General features: G+C 40.3%; 1 protein-coding gene across 2 annotated transcripts in view; it reads right to left on the bottom strand.

Annotated features, from left to right (window-relative positions):
• Positions 1-18099, bottom strand: part of EFCAB11 (EF-hand calcium binding domain 11) — a 156607-nt gene extending 138508 nt beyond the window's left edge. The window contains exons 1-5 of one of the 2 annotated variants that reach the window (XM_067027911.1): positions 17916-18099; positions 17156-17251; positions 13441-13486; positions 1380-1481; positions 412-502 (exon numbers count right to left, since the gene is read on the bottom strand). In XM_067027911.1, coding sequence (XP_066884012.1) covers positions 412-502; positions 1380-1481; positions 13441-13486; positions 17156-17251; positions 17916-17990 — 410 coding nt within the window. In that variant the 5' untranslated portion in view covers positions 17991-18099. Of the gene's footprint in view, positions 1-411; positions 503-1379; positions 1482-13440; positions 13487-17155; positions 17252-17789; positions 17841-17915 lie in introns of those variants that run through there. The other variant, XM_067027912.1, reaches the window with a different exon arrangement.

The raw sequence follows: 18099 nt of genomic DNA, 5'->3' as shown, positions 1-18099 counted from the left end.
ACTTCACTCTCCAGACAACTCAAGCACCATTTGTAACCCATGTCTGATGAAATACAGACCATGGGAGAACACCAGCATCCATGTTAAATATTAATAAAGCTTCGGGGGGGGGGGGGTTGGTCAATACATAAATATACAAAGAAGTTCTACTTTCTTTCTGCTCCTCTCCACCCCTACTAACAAATGATTTTTGCACCTTCCTAGTATGCAAGCACTCCACCCACTTTAGGTGTGTGGATAGACTAAGAGCTAACTATAAAATTCTCTCCTGGATCATGACAATATGCTGTGAGATGAAAATGTTCACTAGTGAAAAATAAGCATAAATGAGTGTTCTCCATAAAACTGAAAACTTGTAAAAGCAAATGGTAAATCAAGGGGTGGGTATACATAAAGATTTTGGCAACTTACCTGAATACCTCGAGAATCACCCTTTCCGATAACTTGGGAGCCACCTGCTTAAATGCTTTTTCAAAATCTTCCAGAGTTAAATATCCACGATCTATTTGAAAACAGAATACATAACATTCACACACTTCTATCGGCCCCATGAACTGCTGTTTCAGCCATAATATATGCGTGAGACTTTAATCTATTACTAGGAAAAAAGCAGTAATTTATAGTTGATTTTACATATAAGGTAATCTGAGATTGTCTCATTGGAAGAGTTTGAGAATCTAGTAATACTCTCCCTCAGTACAGCCCCAGATGCTCCTGCAGGTTTCTTCCAGCCCCATCATTTGCTGATTCCGTGAGTCCCAGGTAAAGGACTAAGGGACAGACATTGCAACAATGGCATTAGGCTTCAAGTCTTTGTGAATTGCCAAAATAATTCATTCTTCAAAATTCACGTTTTTTTCTTGCTTGGTATTAGAACTATATTATTATTTAGAGGAAAACCATTAAAGAAGCCAAAATACTGAACCTGGACTCCACAAGTCTTTCAACCCTGTGTTCTGTGGGGAGGGGGTCTGAAGCTACTCCTCTGGGCCACCCCAGCGTGGGAAAGCAATTCATCCAATTATATGTGGGTCAAAGGAGGAGTTGGAAAAAAAGGCCTCATGGTCTCCCAAACTTCCATAAGTAGCTCTTCACCTATATCCCTGCACGGCCAGCCCTTCTGCTGTACCCATTACATTGTAGGCAAATCATAAGTATTGTACAATTATATAACTGTAGATATTATTTCACCCATCGTAAATGTCAAGAATTTAAGATTGTGACGGAGAAAAAAAAATGTACACCAACATCTAAGGTAATAGCTGATGAATACAGTAAAATAACCTTCCAAGTATATTATTTTAGTTACTGAGTATATGTTCCCATTCACAGCTCCTTAATAGCCATTTTTTATATCAAAACACTTTAAAGATACTTACAGTGCCTGTCAAAAGCTGTGAAGATGTGTCTTATTTCATTCCGATATAGCTGAGCTTCCTTCTTTTTCCTTACAATGTCTAAAAACTCCTTAAGTAATATCCCTAAAAGTTGGAAAAAGACAATTTACTGTCTTCCTCTTTAAGAAGGAAATAAAACATAAACGGAAAGTGATACTACCACAAACAAATGTTATCTTAATTTTGGTGAGTAGCATTTATTCATAAAGATCTCTAAAGCTGAAAAGACATTTTCTTAAAAGCTAAGCAGACTCCACATTAGCAATCGATGGCAGAAAGGGTAGCCACTTTCGGAGCTTACTGAGCTCTTCCCGGAGATAAAAGATGATGACCTCGAAAAAGTATGACACTCTTGCCTCTGACAGATCTAACAGCCAGGCCCGAAACTACTTATAAAATAAGGTCTCATAATTTTCTTTCCTTATGCGTCTTTGATCCTTTTTTTCCTAGCCAGATGTCATTACAGACAGGTTTTTTTTCCAGCTGGGAGATCGGGGCGAAGAAGTAGTTTCTCAAAAGTCAATACCAACTGCATACCGCAGATAAAGGTGGAGAGAACATTCCATAAACAATAGCGTTGGCACTGTCCCCAGCCTTAGCTGCGTCCCATGACTGTTCTGCAGCCTCAGGCTCTGCTTCCTGTGATTCTCATAATAAAAGAGCCCAGCGTGATCATATGAGATTGGATACTGTGCTTACAATGTCTATTAAAATGAATTCTAATGTGATCTTTGTAGTAGGTTTAAAGAGGGCAGCCAAGAATTTAAACATTCTAGTGAATTGAGCCCTAAATATCTAAAAAGAGCAGTTCGTTTTTATGTCAGGATTTCCATTTAAAAATGTATCACTGTTTTAAAAATAGCCCCAAATCACACAATAACCACGTGCTAATTTTTAAGAACTCGCACCCTTTCCAAAAGGGAATATTTTGGTGAGGTATACTGAACTATACACATTTCCCGAAATAGTTCCGATGGTTTTTTTTAAAAGTAGAAAATAGTTTTCTTAATTTTCCACATTTTTCTTATTTGTAGTTAAAGATTCAGAAATTTTAAAAGTCCATCTATCTTTATGTGTTTAAACGATTCTCTTGCAACTCTTTAGGACCCACTGGGTGCCAGGCAGTGCATTAAGCTCTGGGAATAGAGGGGAAAAGAGAACACACACGATTCCAGTGCCAAGGGAGCCACTGGTCTGGTGACACAGACGGTGATGATACAGGTTCGATTACAAACGTACACATAATTACAAACTGTGGCGCGCACAACGAGGGGAAAACAGGAGGGTATAAAACGCGTCACAGAAATCCTCCTGTAGAGCAGACTCTGGGGAAGGAGAGATCTCACAGAGGAGGTAATATTTAGGCTAAGACCTAAATGATGAGAAGATACCAACTGGCTAAAGGTGGGAAGAAGAGCATTCCAGGCCGTGGAAAGAGCACGTGCCAAGGCCATGGTGTGGGGAGTGGGAGAAGTGAAAACAGGCCACAGTGGCTCGAATGCGGTGAAGATGGCGTTGGTGAGGTGGGCAGGGGCCCGAACGCACAGCCCCTCGTGGGCCACGGGAAATAATTTGATTTTTATTTCCGTTGTAATAGGAAGTCAATAAAGTTTGAACTGACATGATCTGATTTCGATTTTGGAAAGATCTCTCTGGCTACTGTTTTGAAAAAGGACTGGGGGGAAAGCAAAATATAAAAAAGGAGACTTGTTAGGATCCTACTGGCAAGAGATGTGGCCACGAGGGTGCGGGAACGGAGGGCGGTGGAAGGTTCCAGACATACTGCAGAAAAGATGGAGGGTCAGACATGGTGCAGGAGAAAGAAGATGTCAAGAATAAGCCCTAGGTTCTGGCTCGAGGACTAGGTGGTTTGAGGAGTCATTTAAAGAGATGAGAAAGACGAGGGGAAGCAGGACGGGGGTGGTGCTGAGATGGAGTGGCAATTTGGAGATGTTAGCTGTGTGATGCTTTGGAGACAACCAAGAGCAAAAGTCAAGAAACCAGCAACAGGCATTATCTCCTGGCACCTACCAGAGTGCTTGGCATGTGCTCAATAAATACACATTGTATGGACTTAGCATTTCCCCCATGGCAGTGGAGGATGTGCAGCGATGCAGCTCCATTCTCATCGGGTCCCGTGGTAACTATTTGGCCACAGGTCTGCCTGAGACACACTGAGGGAGAGGACTGTCTGTTGTCAAAATTTATCCACAGTGTTTAGTAAGATACCTGCTTGTAGGAGGCATTCCTCACGTTTGTTGACTAAGTAAATAAAATCATAGGAAGACGTTATTTCTAGTTTTCAGTAAAAAGCGTTAAAATGTGTTTTAAATGCTCTTATAACTCTGTAAATTAATGCCCCAAAGTAGGTCATTATTTATTCACATAGCCAGCAAAATCGTCATTTTAGAAACCCCAATTCCTCAATACCTATGATACAGTAAAAAACAAACAAAATTCAGAGGAAAAGGAAATGCATGCATAATATTCGCCCTTCATTTAACTGCATCTGATTTCGGGAAACGATAAGAAAAAAAAGCACAGTTCCATGGTTCAATGTGTGATTCAGATTCACAAGAAAAAGTGCATGAGTGGTGAATGATATATTTTAAACCACATATTCAGAAAACTCATCCGTATTTGGGGCTATAAAGTAGTCGTGTCTTTATTTCATATCTTGGGGGATAAAAAGCACATGTTCTTTAGTGTTTCCTAGGAGAAAATACATGTGGATTTCAACTATATGTTTATTACCACTTAAAAAGAAGAAATCATCTAATAATACACATAACTCTATTTATGTAATCAAGTTCATTCACACTACTTTCCCGCAGGCTCATATACCTTATTTTTTAAAGTCAATATCAAACCACATAAACATATCTCACTGCCCCATTCCCATCCCCTTGTCTTAATCTTCGATGGCAACACATACAAATGCATTCAATACCATGCAAGTCCCTTTTCTAAAAAGGATAGAGAAGTTTCCATTCAGCTGAGCTCTCATGTTGTAGTAGTATGATCACTTTGCAAAGCCAAGGCGTAAAGGTTTGCTATTCCTACAGCTCTGTAATGCAAACACATTAAGTTTTATATGTTTTACTGCTGTTTAAATGGCCTAGAAATAGAGTTCCTACTACTAGCTCCACCTGCTGTCACAATATTCAAACCTGAAATTATCACTTCACAAAGACTTTCCATAGTTCTACTGCCACATTTCATACGCAATGAGAAATGCATTACTGTGTCCACCCCCTGGAGTGAAAGTATGTTCAGAACATTCTAATTCCAAATACGAGCAAACTGTTCCAGTAATAAAAGTTACCTAAACACACTTTGCTGTAGCTACACATTGGGATCACGACAGGAACCACGTAGACCTATGTGTTTATCTGTGTTCATTATTAATCTACAGAAGGTGTTCAGAAGTTGCCCGGGTAGCTGGACTCTACCAGTAGTTTTCTGACTTTGTTTTAGCTGTAGGAAAGGTTCTTCTTTCTAAAACAGGAACGCCCAGTATGTAGAGATGAAGGCAAAGCTATTCGGTTTGCAGTGAGGTGGGCTCCTCACCGTTCCCTCTCCAGCAGCGCCTCTGGAAGTGCCTCCCACAGGACACAGGACTGAGGATCATGTCTCAAAGGCCACCGGGACCAACGATCTTTACAAATCCTTCCAGACTCTGCAAGTCTGTGCATTTTCCATATCACTGAAAGCACTCCTTTCCATTTTATAAACTACTCTTGGTGAAATGGACTCTTCATGTTCTATAATGAATATATATATTTTTTACTTTCCAATCTACTTAATACATGTGATATAGATATATCATATAGAGGAGTGTTATCTTTTCCCCCTTTTTTGTTTTTAAGCAATTTCCTGGGAAGGTAATCATCTTTCACCACAGGGGTGGTGAAAAAAAGTCCAACAAAACTATATAAATTTTTCCTTGAAAGTTGTTTTTTTTTCTTTTTTTTGTGGCTCACAATTCTAAGCTTCAGGGTCAGTGCGTAGAGAGAAATCCTCTTGAAAAGGTAGTCATCTAGTTTCTGACTATCACAGTGAGCTTAAATTAGAAACTGCAATAAACCTGGGAGAATGAAGGAGAAAATAATAAAAATGCCAAATTTTTTAGACTGGAAGTCTGGTCCTGGATTTAGTAGAAAACAGAGGGCTCACAGTCATTGGGCCATCTATTAATTTTTCCAGGGATTGAAAATGCCTAAATATGAGGGCTTAAAAGGATTAAGTGGCCTTTTAAAAGGTATAATGCAAGCCTTTTCTAGTTGGAGAAATAAAATTCAGATTATGACTTTTGGAGGCCATGAAGAAAAAAAAAAAAAAGGATAGAATGTGTTTGCATAAAAAGATTGTGAGGACAGAAGGGCTTTCGTGGCATCAAGAGCAGTGAGTTGTCACAGTAAGATGGGTAAGTAAATTCAGAGGACTAATATTTTCTTCCAGCTACAGGCATAAGAGTAGGGGCATGAAGAGAAAAGAATCCACCTTAACGGAAGAAAGCATGTTTTACTCTATCATTGGGAGGGAAATGAGGAAGAGTAAAAACAGGTTACAGTAGAACAGAGAAATCTCAACCAACGAAACCTTATTCCCACCAAACGTGGACAGGAATCGTCGTCTTTTTTTTATTACGCACATCTCCTGCTCATAACCTTTCAAAGGTTCCTCAAGAGTTATCAGTGCAAAGCCCCGATGCCTTATTCTGGAGTTTAAAGCTTCACTCTTCCTTCCAGGTAAACTGGTCCTTAAATCTACCCCTCTCGAACTCTCAGCTTCCATCAGGGCTGCTCGCTGGGGGGCAGCTGGCTTGTGGTGTGCACTGCACGCCCCGCGGCAGCGGAAGAAAGCAGCACTCCGTGGGGTTTGGGGGGTTCCGTTTCCGGCAGGACTTGATACCAGCACAGAGACAGCTGAGGAACACTTTGGGCCTGCAAATCTGAGGGGGGGGGGGGCCGGCAAGAGGGCGCGCTGTAAAACGGGGGTCAGGGATCTGAGAGAAGAGGGTGAGACGCTTGGGGGTATGGGGTCTGTAAGAGAAACCCCCCAGGACTAGCATGCAGAAAGAGACCCTATGGAGGAGAAGAAAGTGATGGAGGGACCTGTGATGGAGGGTGAGGAGTGAGTGATAAAAGCCCCTCCTCTGGACCATTAACAAACACCTCGGCAAAGTTTCCAGGACATGACAGGCAACGTTTGCATGGGTGTGGACTGCGCAGGGAAGTCTAATTTCGCACGGAGTTCTGCATCCACGCTGGCACCGGGAGCTGGAGGACAAGCTCGCAGCCGGCATCTGCCTTCATTCATTCTCCCTGTTCTCCTCTTTGCTTCTCCACCTTTTGCAAACCCTGCCCAGCCTTCCACATCCGGCTCTGGCCCACACCTCGGGCAGGAAGGAAGTACCGCTCCCTTCGAAAACTCTTACAGGTCTTCTTGTCTATTGTGTTTGTGCGACATCTGGCCATCAAAGAAGTGACAATACTTCTTTAATCTTCCCTATCAAATATGACATTTTTAAAAAGTGTCTTTAGGTCAGTGTCTCCTAATTTTTTACCCCTACAAGGAAACTTACTCATCATCTTTGAATGGGGAATTAAATACATTAATTGAGAGGGGAATATCTGTGGGCGATACCACAAAATGGTCCTATGATTTCAAGATAAGTATAATGTGTATGTGTTTCCTGATGATAGAAATGAACAAAGAGGTCAACTGAAATCTGAAGTCAAACAACAGCCTGCTACGCCTGCTATACCATGGCCTCAGTTCCTTAGGTAGGAGCCCAAAACAACAAAATATACACAAAACAAATACAAAAAAATGTTTCTACAATATAACTTAAAAGACTAGAAAACAGACCTTTAAATTTAGGAAAAGAATACTTTTACAGTCAACTATCTGGCTCAAAACATCTCAGCCAAGATGGCAATAAATAAAAGCCATTAACCTCATCATCCACAAATTATTTCTCAATTAAACTGACCCTGGATAGCATGACTGAGTCAAACAGTCCATCATCACCATTGTAATGAATCAATCTCTTTGATTTTTCCATTGTTTAAAGCTGAAGGTTAAAAGTAAGCTCCTGGAAACCTTTTTTTTCTAAGTATGAAAATAAAATATGTTCAGTGTGTTGAAAGGGCAACAATATAAAAAAACAGAAAGAAAGGGGAGAAAAAAGCATGATCTAATCACCCCGTGGAAACAAAATTCTGATATACTTTGTTCTGGTTTTCTCCCTCACGCATATTGTATATAGATCTGGGATAAAAACACACAGATGGCTGTGTGAGAATGCAGTGGGGCGATGTGCATTGGGCAGACTAAGCAAAAGTCTTATAAATCTTAGCTGTTATTCATATAAAATGCTCTACGATTTATCCCACAATGAAGTCAAACCACCTGAGATCACACATGGTCCTGCCCTTCATAGAACTGCCCAGACACGTTTGGCATTAAACCACTGGCCTATGCTGAAGAAAGTTCAAGAAACGGCCTTACAGACTTCACTACTGTATTCATTGAACAGTTTGTGGACATCAGTGCCCACTTATTAGTCTCTCCTCCATGAGACATCATGGGGGAAATATCCCACATCGGGGAAAACTATGTCTCTCTAGAAAAGGAGTTTCTGTGGTGTGGATGCTGACTTCTGCGCTCGGTTGTGGTTCCCTATTTGATCTGGACACTCAGTAGCTCGGAACCAAATTTGACATCAACCTCTAGCGGCTGCACAGAACCCTGTGATTTGTGTTTTGTGTACTGACCCACTCCTGATTTCGACTCATTCATTCATTAAGTTCCCAGGACAATGAAGACTGGCCTCAGCTCCATCAATATGATCCATGACACTATTAACCTCAAGGGAAGGGTTTATCAAATGGTTGAGCGGGTCAGCTTGGAGATTACACTACTGTGGTCTGCCACCTTGCACAGATTACTTAACCTCTCTAAGCTTCAGGATTGTTTTAACTTATAAAATGGGATAATCCTAACATAGAGTTGTATTAAATGTAATAACCCATGCATAATACTCATCACAGAGTCTGCACATGGTAAACACTCAAGGAATCAAAGCTATAATTATCTATAATAATAATAAATACTGTAACACATGTAAAAGTCTCTTATAAACCAATAAAGAACCATCAAATGCCAGGATTAAGATTTTTTATTCCTCTCTGGAGCTCAGTTTCCTCATTTTAAAAAAGCAAATATATGACTGTTTTCTAGGCTCTTCCAGTTGCCAACTTCTTTCGTTTTCTATAGTTAGAGGAGATATGAAATGTTCTATACCCTTAGAGAACAGAAATAAAACCCTCTAAAATTAGGTAGCAATAGTGTATATTGGAACCAATCCCAACACTGATCTGCTGCTTCCTTAAACAAGTGGCTTGATTTATTTTTTCTCTCATTATTATAATTTCTTGTTCCTGATGCCTAAACAGTTTTTGCTGATACTCACGTGCTTGTTAAGTTATAGGCATTAAAAATGTCATTAACACCTTTTTGCTACTCATTCTGGCTGCCCTCAGATTCTCCCAGTGTGCCTTTCCTTGAGACATCCTACTCTTCTAATGGCTTTGTCTTAACTTTTCACTCTTTTTAATTTTCACAAGGAACCTCTACAGAAACGACCCACCTTTCAGAGAGACCTTGGGAAGTGGGAAGCAGGGTCTGGGCATCCAGGTTTAGGTACTGTATGAAATGTGTGCATCGTCAGGGCTCTGCCCAGTCAGGCTCAATCCAGGATGTGAGTCTGGACCTTCCCCCAGGAAGCTGGGCAGCAAATGGGCTCTGTGTGGAGGGTCCTTTGGGGTTGCATGCTGGAGATATGGCACAACCTTGTCTGGAGGTAAGAAGAGCTACACCTAGTGGGAGAATTCCCAAGTCACAGCTACTCAGAAGAACTTTGGGAGGTTGATTACCTGAATAAATAGCTCCCAGAAAGCCAAGGCCAACCTTTCAGTTCTTCAAGATCAAAACATTAAAGAGAGAGATAATATATGTGGTAAAATAATCTGTGTATAAACTCTCTTCCTGTAAGAAAAATAACATGTAAATGTGACTCATGTCACTGAAAGGGAGAAAAGAAGGAGCTGGTCTGAAATTGGTTCACTACTAACAGTCCTAATGAAAACATTTTATGTTAGCAGCATTCAGAGTTCAGCAGTGACTTCTTTCTAAGATGGCTATTTTACTCTTTCCCTGAGATGTCTGTGGTCTTGAGTCTCCCCTTTCAAGGGGACATGAATTGAAGCTAAGTCTACTCCTTTAATCATGAAGAAAGTGATGCTTTGAGAAAGTTAATCCGCTGTTGATATCAGGACCAGAAGAGGAAGGGGAAACCCCTGTCACAGTAATTTTGGAGCAAGGTACTCAGCACCTACACTTTGATCTCATTCCTCCAAACCAATCTTCCCTTGAATTTCTCAGATGACTAATTTACTTTGTAACCTTTTGAAATATACTTAAAAAATAATTATTAGGAAAAGATGCTGTGACAGGAAGCATCTTAATGATCTGATGGCGAAGTGGATGTGAGAGTACCTATAACAGCCCTGATATTAAACGCAAGGGATGTGCATACGGGACCCGGAGCACATCGCCAAAGTTGGAAAGCCCTCATAGGGAAGCCTACTTTCAGCATCAAAAACTCCAGTTCTGAAGCAATCCTTAGACTATTATGAATTTGAGAAAATGTCCCATTAATAAGGCAGTCCTCATTATACATAAGAGAACTCAGGTGTGGGAAAGGCCACATGAAGGGAATGTAGAGAACCTTGTTCAAAACCTAAAGCTTTAACATACATCAGAACTTATATTAAAAGGAAGCTCCATGATGGCAAAAATGTGAGAACTGTTTTTGCAGGAAGTCCAAATCCAAGCATGAGAGTACTCAGGAAGGAGAGGAAATGTTCATGAAATTTACGAAATATCTCCAGCCTCAAGTCAACCCTCTCTCAAACTTCAGAAAAAAAGAAAAGGCAGGGGAGGAAACTAACAAGGGCATACTTGGAAGATCCTTTTGCCACAGACGAGTCCTCATTTTATATTAGAGCAATCGCACTCAAGAGAAACCTTTAGAATGCAATGAAGGTGGGAAAACCTTCTGCCAGAAGTTACCCTTCAATGTACATCAAATTACCCATAGAGAAACCGTATGAATGTAACACATGTATATAAGATATCTTACTGAATGTGAGCTAATACACATGGCGGGAAAACTCAGGATACTGAATGTGGAAGGTTTTTTCCGAACTCAACCTTTACATCAGAGAACTCACTATACCTGTAAAGAACGTGAGTAACCTTTCTTCCAGAATAACACTTGTCTGTTCATCAAAGAACTGTTTAAGGAAAGAAAATCTTCCGTGTGAAGTCAAATCACTAATTCAGAACCAAAGAACACACATAAGGGAGAAAATCTCCAGGAATAATGAATGTGAGAGTGCTTTTGGCAAACTACACGTATTTATGTAGAAACACTACATAAACAAGAGCAGCATAAGACATGTGTTGTGTCCAGACAGAATCACTCACCGACTCTCAGGGGACTCCTAAAGGAGAGAAACCCTAACAATGCAAAAAATGCGGGAAATCCTTCAGCCAGAAGACAGAAATCTTTATAGACTGGAATATTCACATAGAAACCCAGAGAAATATGTAAGGAAGGCTTCACCAAGAAGTTACAACCTAAATTGAACAGCAAAGAAACAACATTTGAATACTTTGAAAGTGTGAAAATTTTTAACATGAAATTTAAAGCCTGGGGAAATTCCATCAAGTTAGGGAGTATGTCAGAAACAACTTCTCCTAGCAATAATATTGTTCAAAGAGTCATGTTTAATATGTGATACCAAACCTGTATCCAAAAAATAATCTAGTAAACTCTTCTGTAAATCCAAAATTTATAAATAAAAAGATTTTTAAAAAGAAAAAAGTCAAGCCAGTCTAAAGGACACAGGAGCCAGCTCAAGGAGGCACTCAATGGCCAAATCTGTGGTAAGTGGAGCACTAAAATAATTAAGTACAGTAATGAATTATAAATCATTAAAAACATACAAATTCATGAGTACACACTGATAAAAGAGAGACAGATTGATCAAGAAGACGGGAAGTCTCTTGCTTATAGTAAAAATGCCAAGGGCTAACTGAAAGAAGCACTGGGATTATAAAATCATTACTTTGCAATCACGTGGCAAAAACTGGATCAGACAAGAATCATAAATGGATACCAAATCCAGGCGGAAATTTTGATGAGAAGCAGAATATCTGCAACGTCGAACGTGTCTCTCCACAGGCTGCTGATTAGTTGCAACGGAAAAAAATATAAAGAGAAATAATACAATGGAGAAATCTGACAACGTCTTGACCGGTGATAAAATTAGTATCTACAAGAGACAGACAGACATCATGTGCCTCCAGATGTGGTGCCCTGAGAGGCACATATCACCCAAATAGGATTCTGGCTGAACCTACTTACAGAGAAACGTCATGCAAACACAAGATGAGGGCTGTTCCTAAAAAAAGGAAACCATGAGGGGTGGGCTATTTCCTCAAAAATATCAATGTTGTAAAAAGGCAAAAAAAAAAAGTCTATAGAAATATCCCAGATTAAAGGAGGCTAAAGAGACATGATACCAAGGACTAATTCCTGTATTAAATGAGGAAAGATGCTAATAAGGACATAATTAGATCAAGTGACAACATTGCAATAAAGACGGTAAAGCAGATAAAGACAAGTATCAATATAAACTTATGATGGGTGTGCTGTGGTTACGGACAGCTCAGCGAGAGGATGGAGAAGAGGCAGAAAGTGCAGAAGAGAAGGTAGATGGGGTAAAATAGGAACAGTAAGTGAATCTGGCTAAAGGGTATACAGCTATTCTCTGTACTATTTTTATTTTGCAACTTTCCGTAAGCCTTAAATTACATCCCCCCAAAAAGTAATTTTTGAAAAGCCAATTCAGCATGCTCTGGACCCTATCTCCTCAAACAATAGGTAGTTATCTCTCTGTCTCATTTGCCTTTCCCCTCTTCCCTAGATCATTCTGCTAAGCTTAGAAACATCTTCTTCATGTTCCAAAAATAGGCAAACAGAGTAAAGCAAACAGCTCTTGATCCACAGCTACTGGACCCACTGAAAGACTTATCTACTCACATTGTCACTTTGCCACTTTCCCTTTATCTTCAAACCACGGCAGCCTGGCCTCTGCACCCATGACAGGCTGACACTGCTCTACCTAAAATCACCCGACACCCCCGGGTTGCCAGCTCCACGGATCCTCTTCAGTTCTTTTGCTACTTAACCTTTCAACAGCATTGGACACTGCTGACCATACCTCGTCCTTGGAATAGTCATTTCTCTTGGCTTTTGATCAAATACTCTTGATTTTCCTCTGGCCCCTCTGCCCCGCCTAAGTCTCCTTTGCCATCTCTTCATCCCCTACCAGACTTTTAATGGTTATAGTTCCTACGGGTCTCAGTCTACACTCTCCCTCAAGGGGTCTCATCCACTCCCATGGCTTCAAAACCATCCAAACGCTGATGACTCTCAAACTTATTTCTGTGGCCCAGATCTTTCCTCTGAATTCCATACTCACACAGCTCAATTGCCTTGACATCATTGACCGAAACCTCTCAAACTCAACATATTCAAAATTGAACTCTTGCACTCCCCAAACCCTGAATCTTCTCCCCGAGTCTCTTCCCATTTCAGGAAGTGCCACTTCTACTCACTCAGCTGCTCAAGTCAGAAAACCTAGATCATCCATGGGATGTTGAAATTATCAGCAACATTTTTTCTTTATGCTTTTCAGTGGTTTAAAATTTTCCTACAATAAACATATGCTTATGAATACATTGATTAACTAAAATTAAAAGAACCAAATCTCATTCTTCTTGGGTAATCAGAAACAAAACAAAGATTTGCTTAAACATAATGCTTTACAGCCTCTATATTTGTTCTTAGTTGTAGTTTCATAAATGTCTAAATAAGAATACTAAAAATTAACTTTCACATTACCGGAAGTGTGTGGATCTACTGAGGACATCGCAGAATCAGCTTCTATCTAGAAAAGAAAAAAGCATAGGATATACAATTTCATCAAATGTTTTCACGGTACAAGTTCTTAATTCCTGGGGTGCTGGGAAGGAATGTATTTTATGAGAAACCAACTGTGTTGAATCCAGCAGACAAGTAGCATCACAGGACACCTATAATAGTCATTTTTCTCTTCTATTAATAAGATACCAGATGCTAATCTACTACAGAGTCTAATGGCCCCCAAAACTTTATTGCATTGACCAAAACAGTTTATCATATAAAATCAATTTGACTGTCACATATACAGAATAAAAGGTAACATTTCTGTTTTAGACAAATACAAGCAATTGTTACAATGGGCTCTATGGGTTTATTTAACATTTTTTTCCTGACTGTAATAGTAACATGGTGTAGAAAACATGAAAAATATTTTTTAATTATGAAGAAAAACATCTAAAAAAACCAGCCATCCAGTGAAAACCACTGTCAACATTTAGGCCTAGTACAGCTTTTTTTCCCCCCTCCATGCATTTTTAAACATATTTGAGAATACACTGTATATTAAGTTCGGGAACCTGCCTTCACTAAATATTAAAACGTAAGCATTTTCCCACATTGTTAAGAGAGCTTTATAAACATCACGGAACTAGAATCTTGGCAACATCTGATGTAGCTTCTCTACCTTGGTTTCCATGCCCTGCACTTCCCTGGTTCCTCCTGTCCCTGCCAGACAACCAGTTCCCAGTGCATCTTCTTCATGGAGACCCCACCAACCCTTAACTGTGGGTACTCCCCCATGTTCTCCCCCCAGGATGCTGCCTTTCATACTCCACATACTCCTCTTGGGCAATGACACCTTAGTCTCATGTTTTGAGCTGCCACCCGTGAGGAATCCCAAATCTATCTCTAGCCCTCAACCTCTCCACCCAAGTTCAGATTCCTACATCTAAGGGAGGTGGCACAAGCTGAGAGCAGATCTTTATCACCATCACCTCAACACCCAGCACAGCACTTAAACAAGGAATGCACTTGGGGTGCTTGTAGCCTCCTAGAACTTAATATGCCCCAATCCGAACTCACTGCCTTTCCCCCAAACCTACTCCTTCTGAATTTTCTTATTTTCTTATCCCTTCAGTCCTGTTGTCACGTCACTCTGATATGGCCACCACATGCAACCATGAATCACCAAGGCATAACTTCTCCCACCACCACAAAGCGCGCCCAGACACTTCATGTCAGAGTCTACCTCCGCTGCTCTAAATGATGCCCAGATTCCTATTAAAGTTACTACAGAATTAGACCCTTCTCCTTGCCCTCCTCCCTTTCTGTTCTTAATCTCTTCTCTGAGTATTTATCAGAGTTTTATAAGTCTCTCTACACTAAACTGTGAACTATTTCAAAGTAGGGTCTATGTTTATTCACCTTTATGTTTCTAGCAAGTGCTCCTTTTATTAAATGGGAACACAATAAATTTCATTCTGTAAACATTTTCACGAATGCAGAAGTGATTTATTATCTTAGTGCCTTACTGCTTCATGACCTGCATTCAGTAAATATTTCATTTGCTGAAAAGCAATGTTTAAAAATAAAACCCCAAGTTCAATGAGGTAAAATGGCACTAGTGGGCTCTATATTTTTTAAGGATATACAGTTGTTTCAATGTCACTTTTATACATACGTCTATGTATGTAAACAAGTCTTCACAGTTTACACTTTCATTTGTATCTGCTGGGCTGGATTAAGCTCTGTTGTGATTGTGACCAATATTCAAGCCACGTGAGCATGTCTTATCACATCGCCAATTAGTTGTAATAAATGTTCAATGTACACCAAAAAAAATTTTTAAATAAAAATAAAACCCCAAACCTCAACCTATTTTAAGAGGAAAAATCCATTAAATTTCACAGAGGGAATACATTAAGTGTCACTTTAAAAAACTCCATGATTGTTACAAGTGACTGTTAAGTGTATAGGTGATTTGCTATATCAGTATTTCACTCTTTAGCGATCTGCAGTAAACAAGCGTTTCCTTTGATTAGAAAATAAAATCCAAAACCTCAACCAAAAGTAAAAATCTGTTACATTTGATCGTGTGTATGTTTGTATGTTACCATATCACTGTACTTGTCATTAAATTCCTCACTTACATGTTCTAAAATTAAAATCAAGTAAGTAGAGCCAAAGGTGATAAAGGTAGAATGAGACCAGCTGTCTTTCCAGCTGAACCTGGGTTAAATTCAATGCTTCAAAAGCTGAGTCCACTTAGCTGACCTGCTCTGGAATTCCAGCTGAAATGATTGCAGGTTAACAGGAGAGCTGCAATTTCTGGGAGCCAGCCCTGAAGCTCCATCATCAACCTCTCAGTAACTAAGCAACCCCTAGCAGTTGAACCTACCTGGGTGGCTCATGGGACATATTTATATCAACAGAACATATTAATGATGAAGTTGTAATACATTTAAGCATAACGAAGAACAGAGAAGTAGGACACCACGTGGTCCCTGGCTTTACAGGGCCTGCAATCCGACAGACAGGTAGAGCCCACTCATAAGGAACAATTGGGCCAAAGCAGTTGCCCAGCCACTTTGTCTGACAGCAGGAGGGATGACATTCCAGGCAGAGCCCTGAGTGCTGCCTCTGTTTGATGCCTGCAGTTGACTTTCTTAAGCCTGGCCAAGATCTTGCCCCTGATTAATTCCAGTTCAGCAGCTTAACAAGAGGGATCCATCGCTAGAATGGATGTAACAGACAAGAGGAGTAGCACGGGGACAGGAGGCATAGGAAACCTGTCCTACTAAAATGGGAGAGTCACTGAAGTTTAGCTCAACTTGCCTTAATTGGTACAACCTTTCCTGGAGAGCAATGTCCAACAACATTTCAAATGTACCTATCATTTGTATTTCTACGAATTTATTCCACAGAGATATATCCACAAGCAGAGATATAGTTATAAGACAATGCTCACAGCAACAATGTTTGTAGGAATGAAAAATAATAGAAACAACTGAAATGACCCAAACAAGGAAACTAGCTAAAGAGAATACTAAACAACTATTTTTTTTAATGTGGTGTGTGTGCTTTTATGTTCTTCTATTGTGAAGTGAAAAAAGCAAGTTAAAATAAAATAGGCATACTATGCACTCACTTTTCAATACAATGCTAGGCATGTTTGTCAATACATAGGAAATTTGGGGATGATACACAAGAAACCGTTAATAACGGTAACTCTTGAGGAGTGGGACCCTATGGTAGGGAGGGAGGGGATTTTACACCCAACTTTATACTTTTCTGGACCATTTTAATTTTTTGACTATGTAAATGCATTATTTTCATAATTTAAATGGAGTAAAAAATTTTTTTTAATTTAAGAAAAAAAAAATCCTGCATGTCACATCCTCTGTGAATTCCTTCTGTTACCAACATCCCACTCCCAGTCTTCCCTCTTGGAACCTCGCTAGCGTCTCATACTTAATATTATTAGCAGCCTGGTGACTTAGTCTTGATGGATTCTAATTCATTCCTGAGTTGGATTCTTAAGACAAAAGTAAAATTCAGCCCTGGACACATCTCTGAAATTGCTCAAAAGGCAGAGGTTTGCTTCATAAACAACCTAAGCTAGCCCTCTGCACTTTATTTAGAATCCATCCTCTATTGTACTGTCAGCCCAGTCCCCAAATACAAAAGAAAGTTCTACCTTGGAGGGCTTGTATCCAAACAGCATTACAACAGCAACTTTAAAGTCCTCTCTGCTTAGATAGCCTTTGTTTTCTTCATCGCATGCTTTAAATACCTAAAGAACAACAAATATCGTCAGTTAATAAGACAGAAACAGTTTGTCCTATTATTACTAACTTATATTAAGTTTAGACCTCCCAAACCTAAAACTTAGCCAAGAGTAGGGCTGGGAAATGGAATTTCATTATCCTAATTTTAATCCTCAATAAGTTTTAATCTGCTGGGACTCCCCTGCAGAACCAGTGGTTAAGACTCCGAGCTTCCACTGCAGGGGGCACGGGTTCTATCCCTGGTCAGGGAACTAAGATCCCAAATGCTGCCCCCAGGGCCAAAAAGAAAAAGAAATCTTGATGTGCTAAAATTTACCCCACAAAAAAGTGCAAACGACTTAATCCCTGGGTTAGTTCCTTTAAACCATTCGGATAAATTCTACCCAAAATTCAATCCTAGAATTGGGAAGGTGAGGCAAAGGGAATGGCTTTGAAAGGCTGGAGAGATGGAGATTACAGCTTGTTATACACAGACTATGTCGCGGAGAAAATAAGGAATTGGAAGTAGGCTAGGGCCTTGCAGCCCTAGCCTCGTACATTAACCATGACACTTCGGAAGGACAGTCCAGCCCTTATCTGTGCAACAAAGCTGAGGGAGAGCCAGGCGGGGTGACGGAAGGGAAAGTCCCAGGTCAAGTTAAAGTCCGAGACAGCCCTCCGGACACCTACTTCCACCCACTTCTTGTGTTCTGACTGGCTGGCTTCCCACATCCGCGGCCGGGCCCCGGCCTGGGAGAAAAACATCGCGACAGCCACACGGGAGTCGAGACGCCTGAACTCAAGACTTCTGCGGCCTACCACCGGCTTGCAGCGACCGCCCGCCAAGCACCCCGCAGTTCAGGAAGCTGAACTT

The sequence above is a fragment of the Kogia breviceps genome, chromosome 3 (genome assembly GCF_026419965.1).
Source record: "Kogia breviceps isolate mKogBre1 chromosome 3, mKogBre1 haplotype 1, whole genome shotgun sequence".
Lineage (NCBI taxonomy): Eukaryota > Metazoa > Chordata > Mammalia > Artiodactyla > Physeteridae > Kogia > Kogia breviceps.
This window is presented reverse-complemented; position numbering and strand designations above follow the sequence as displayed.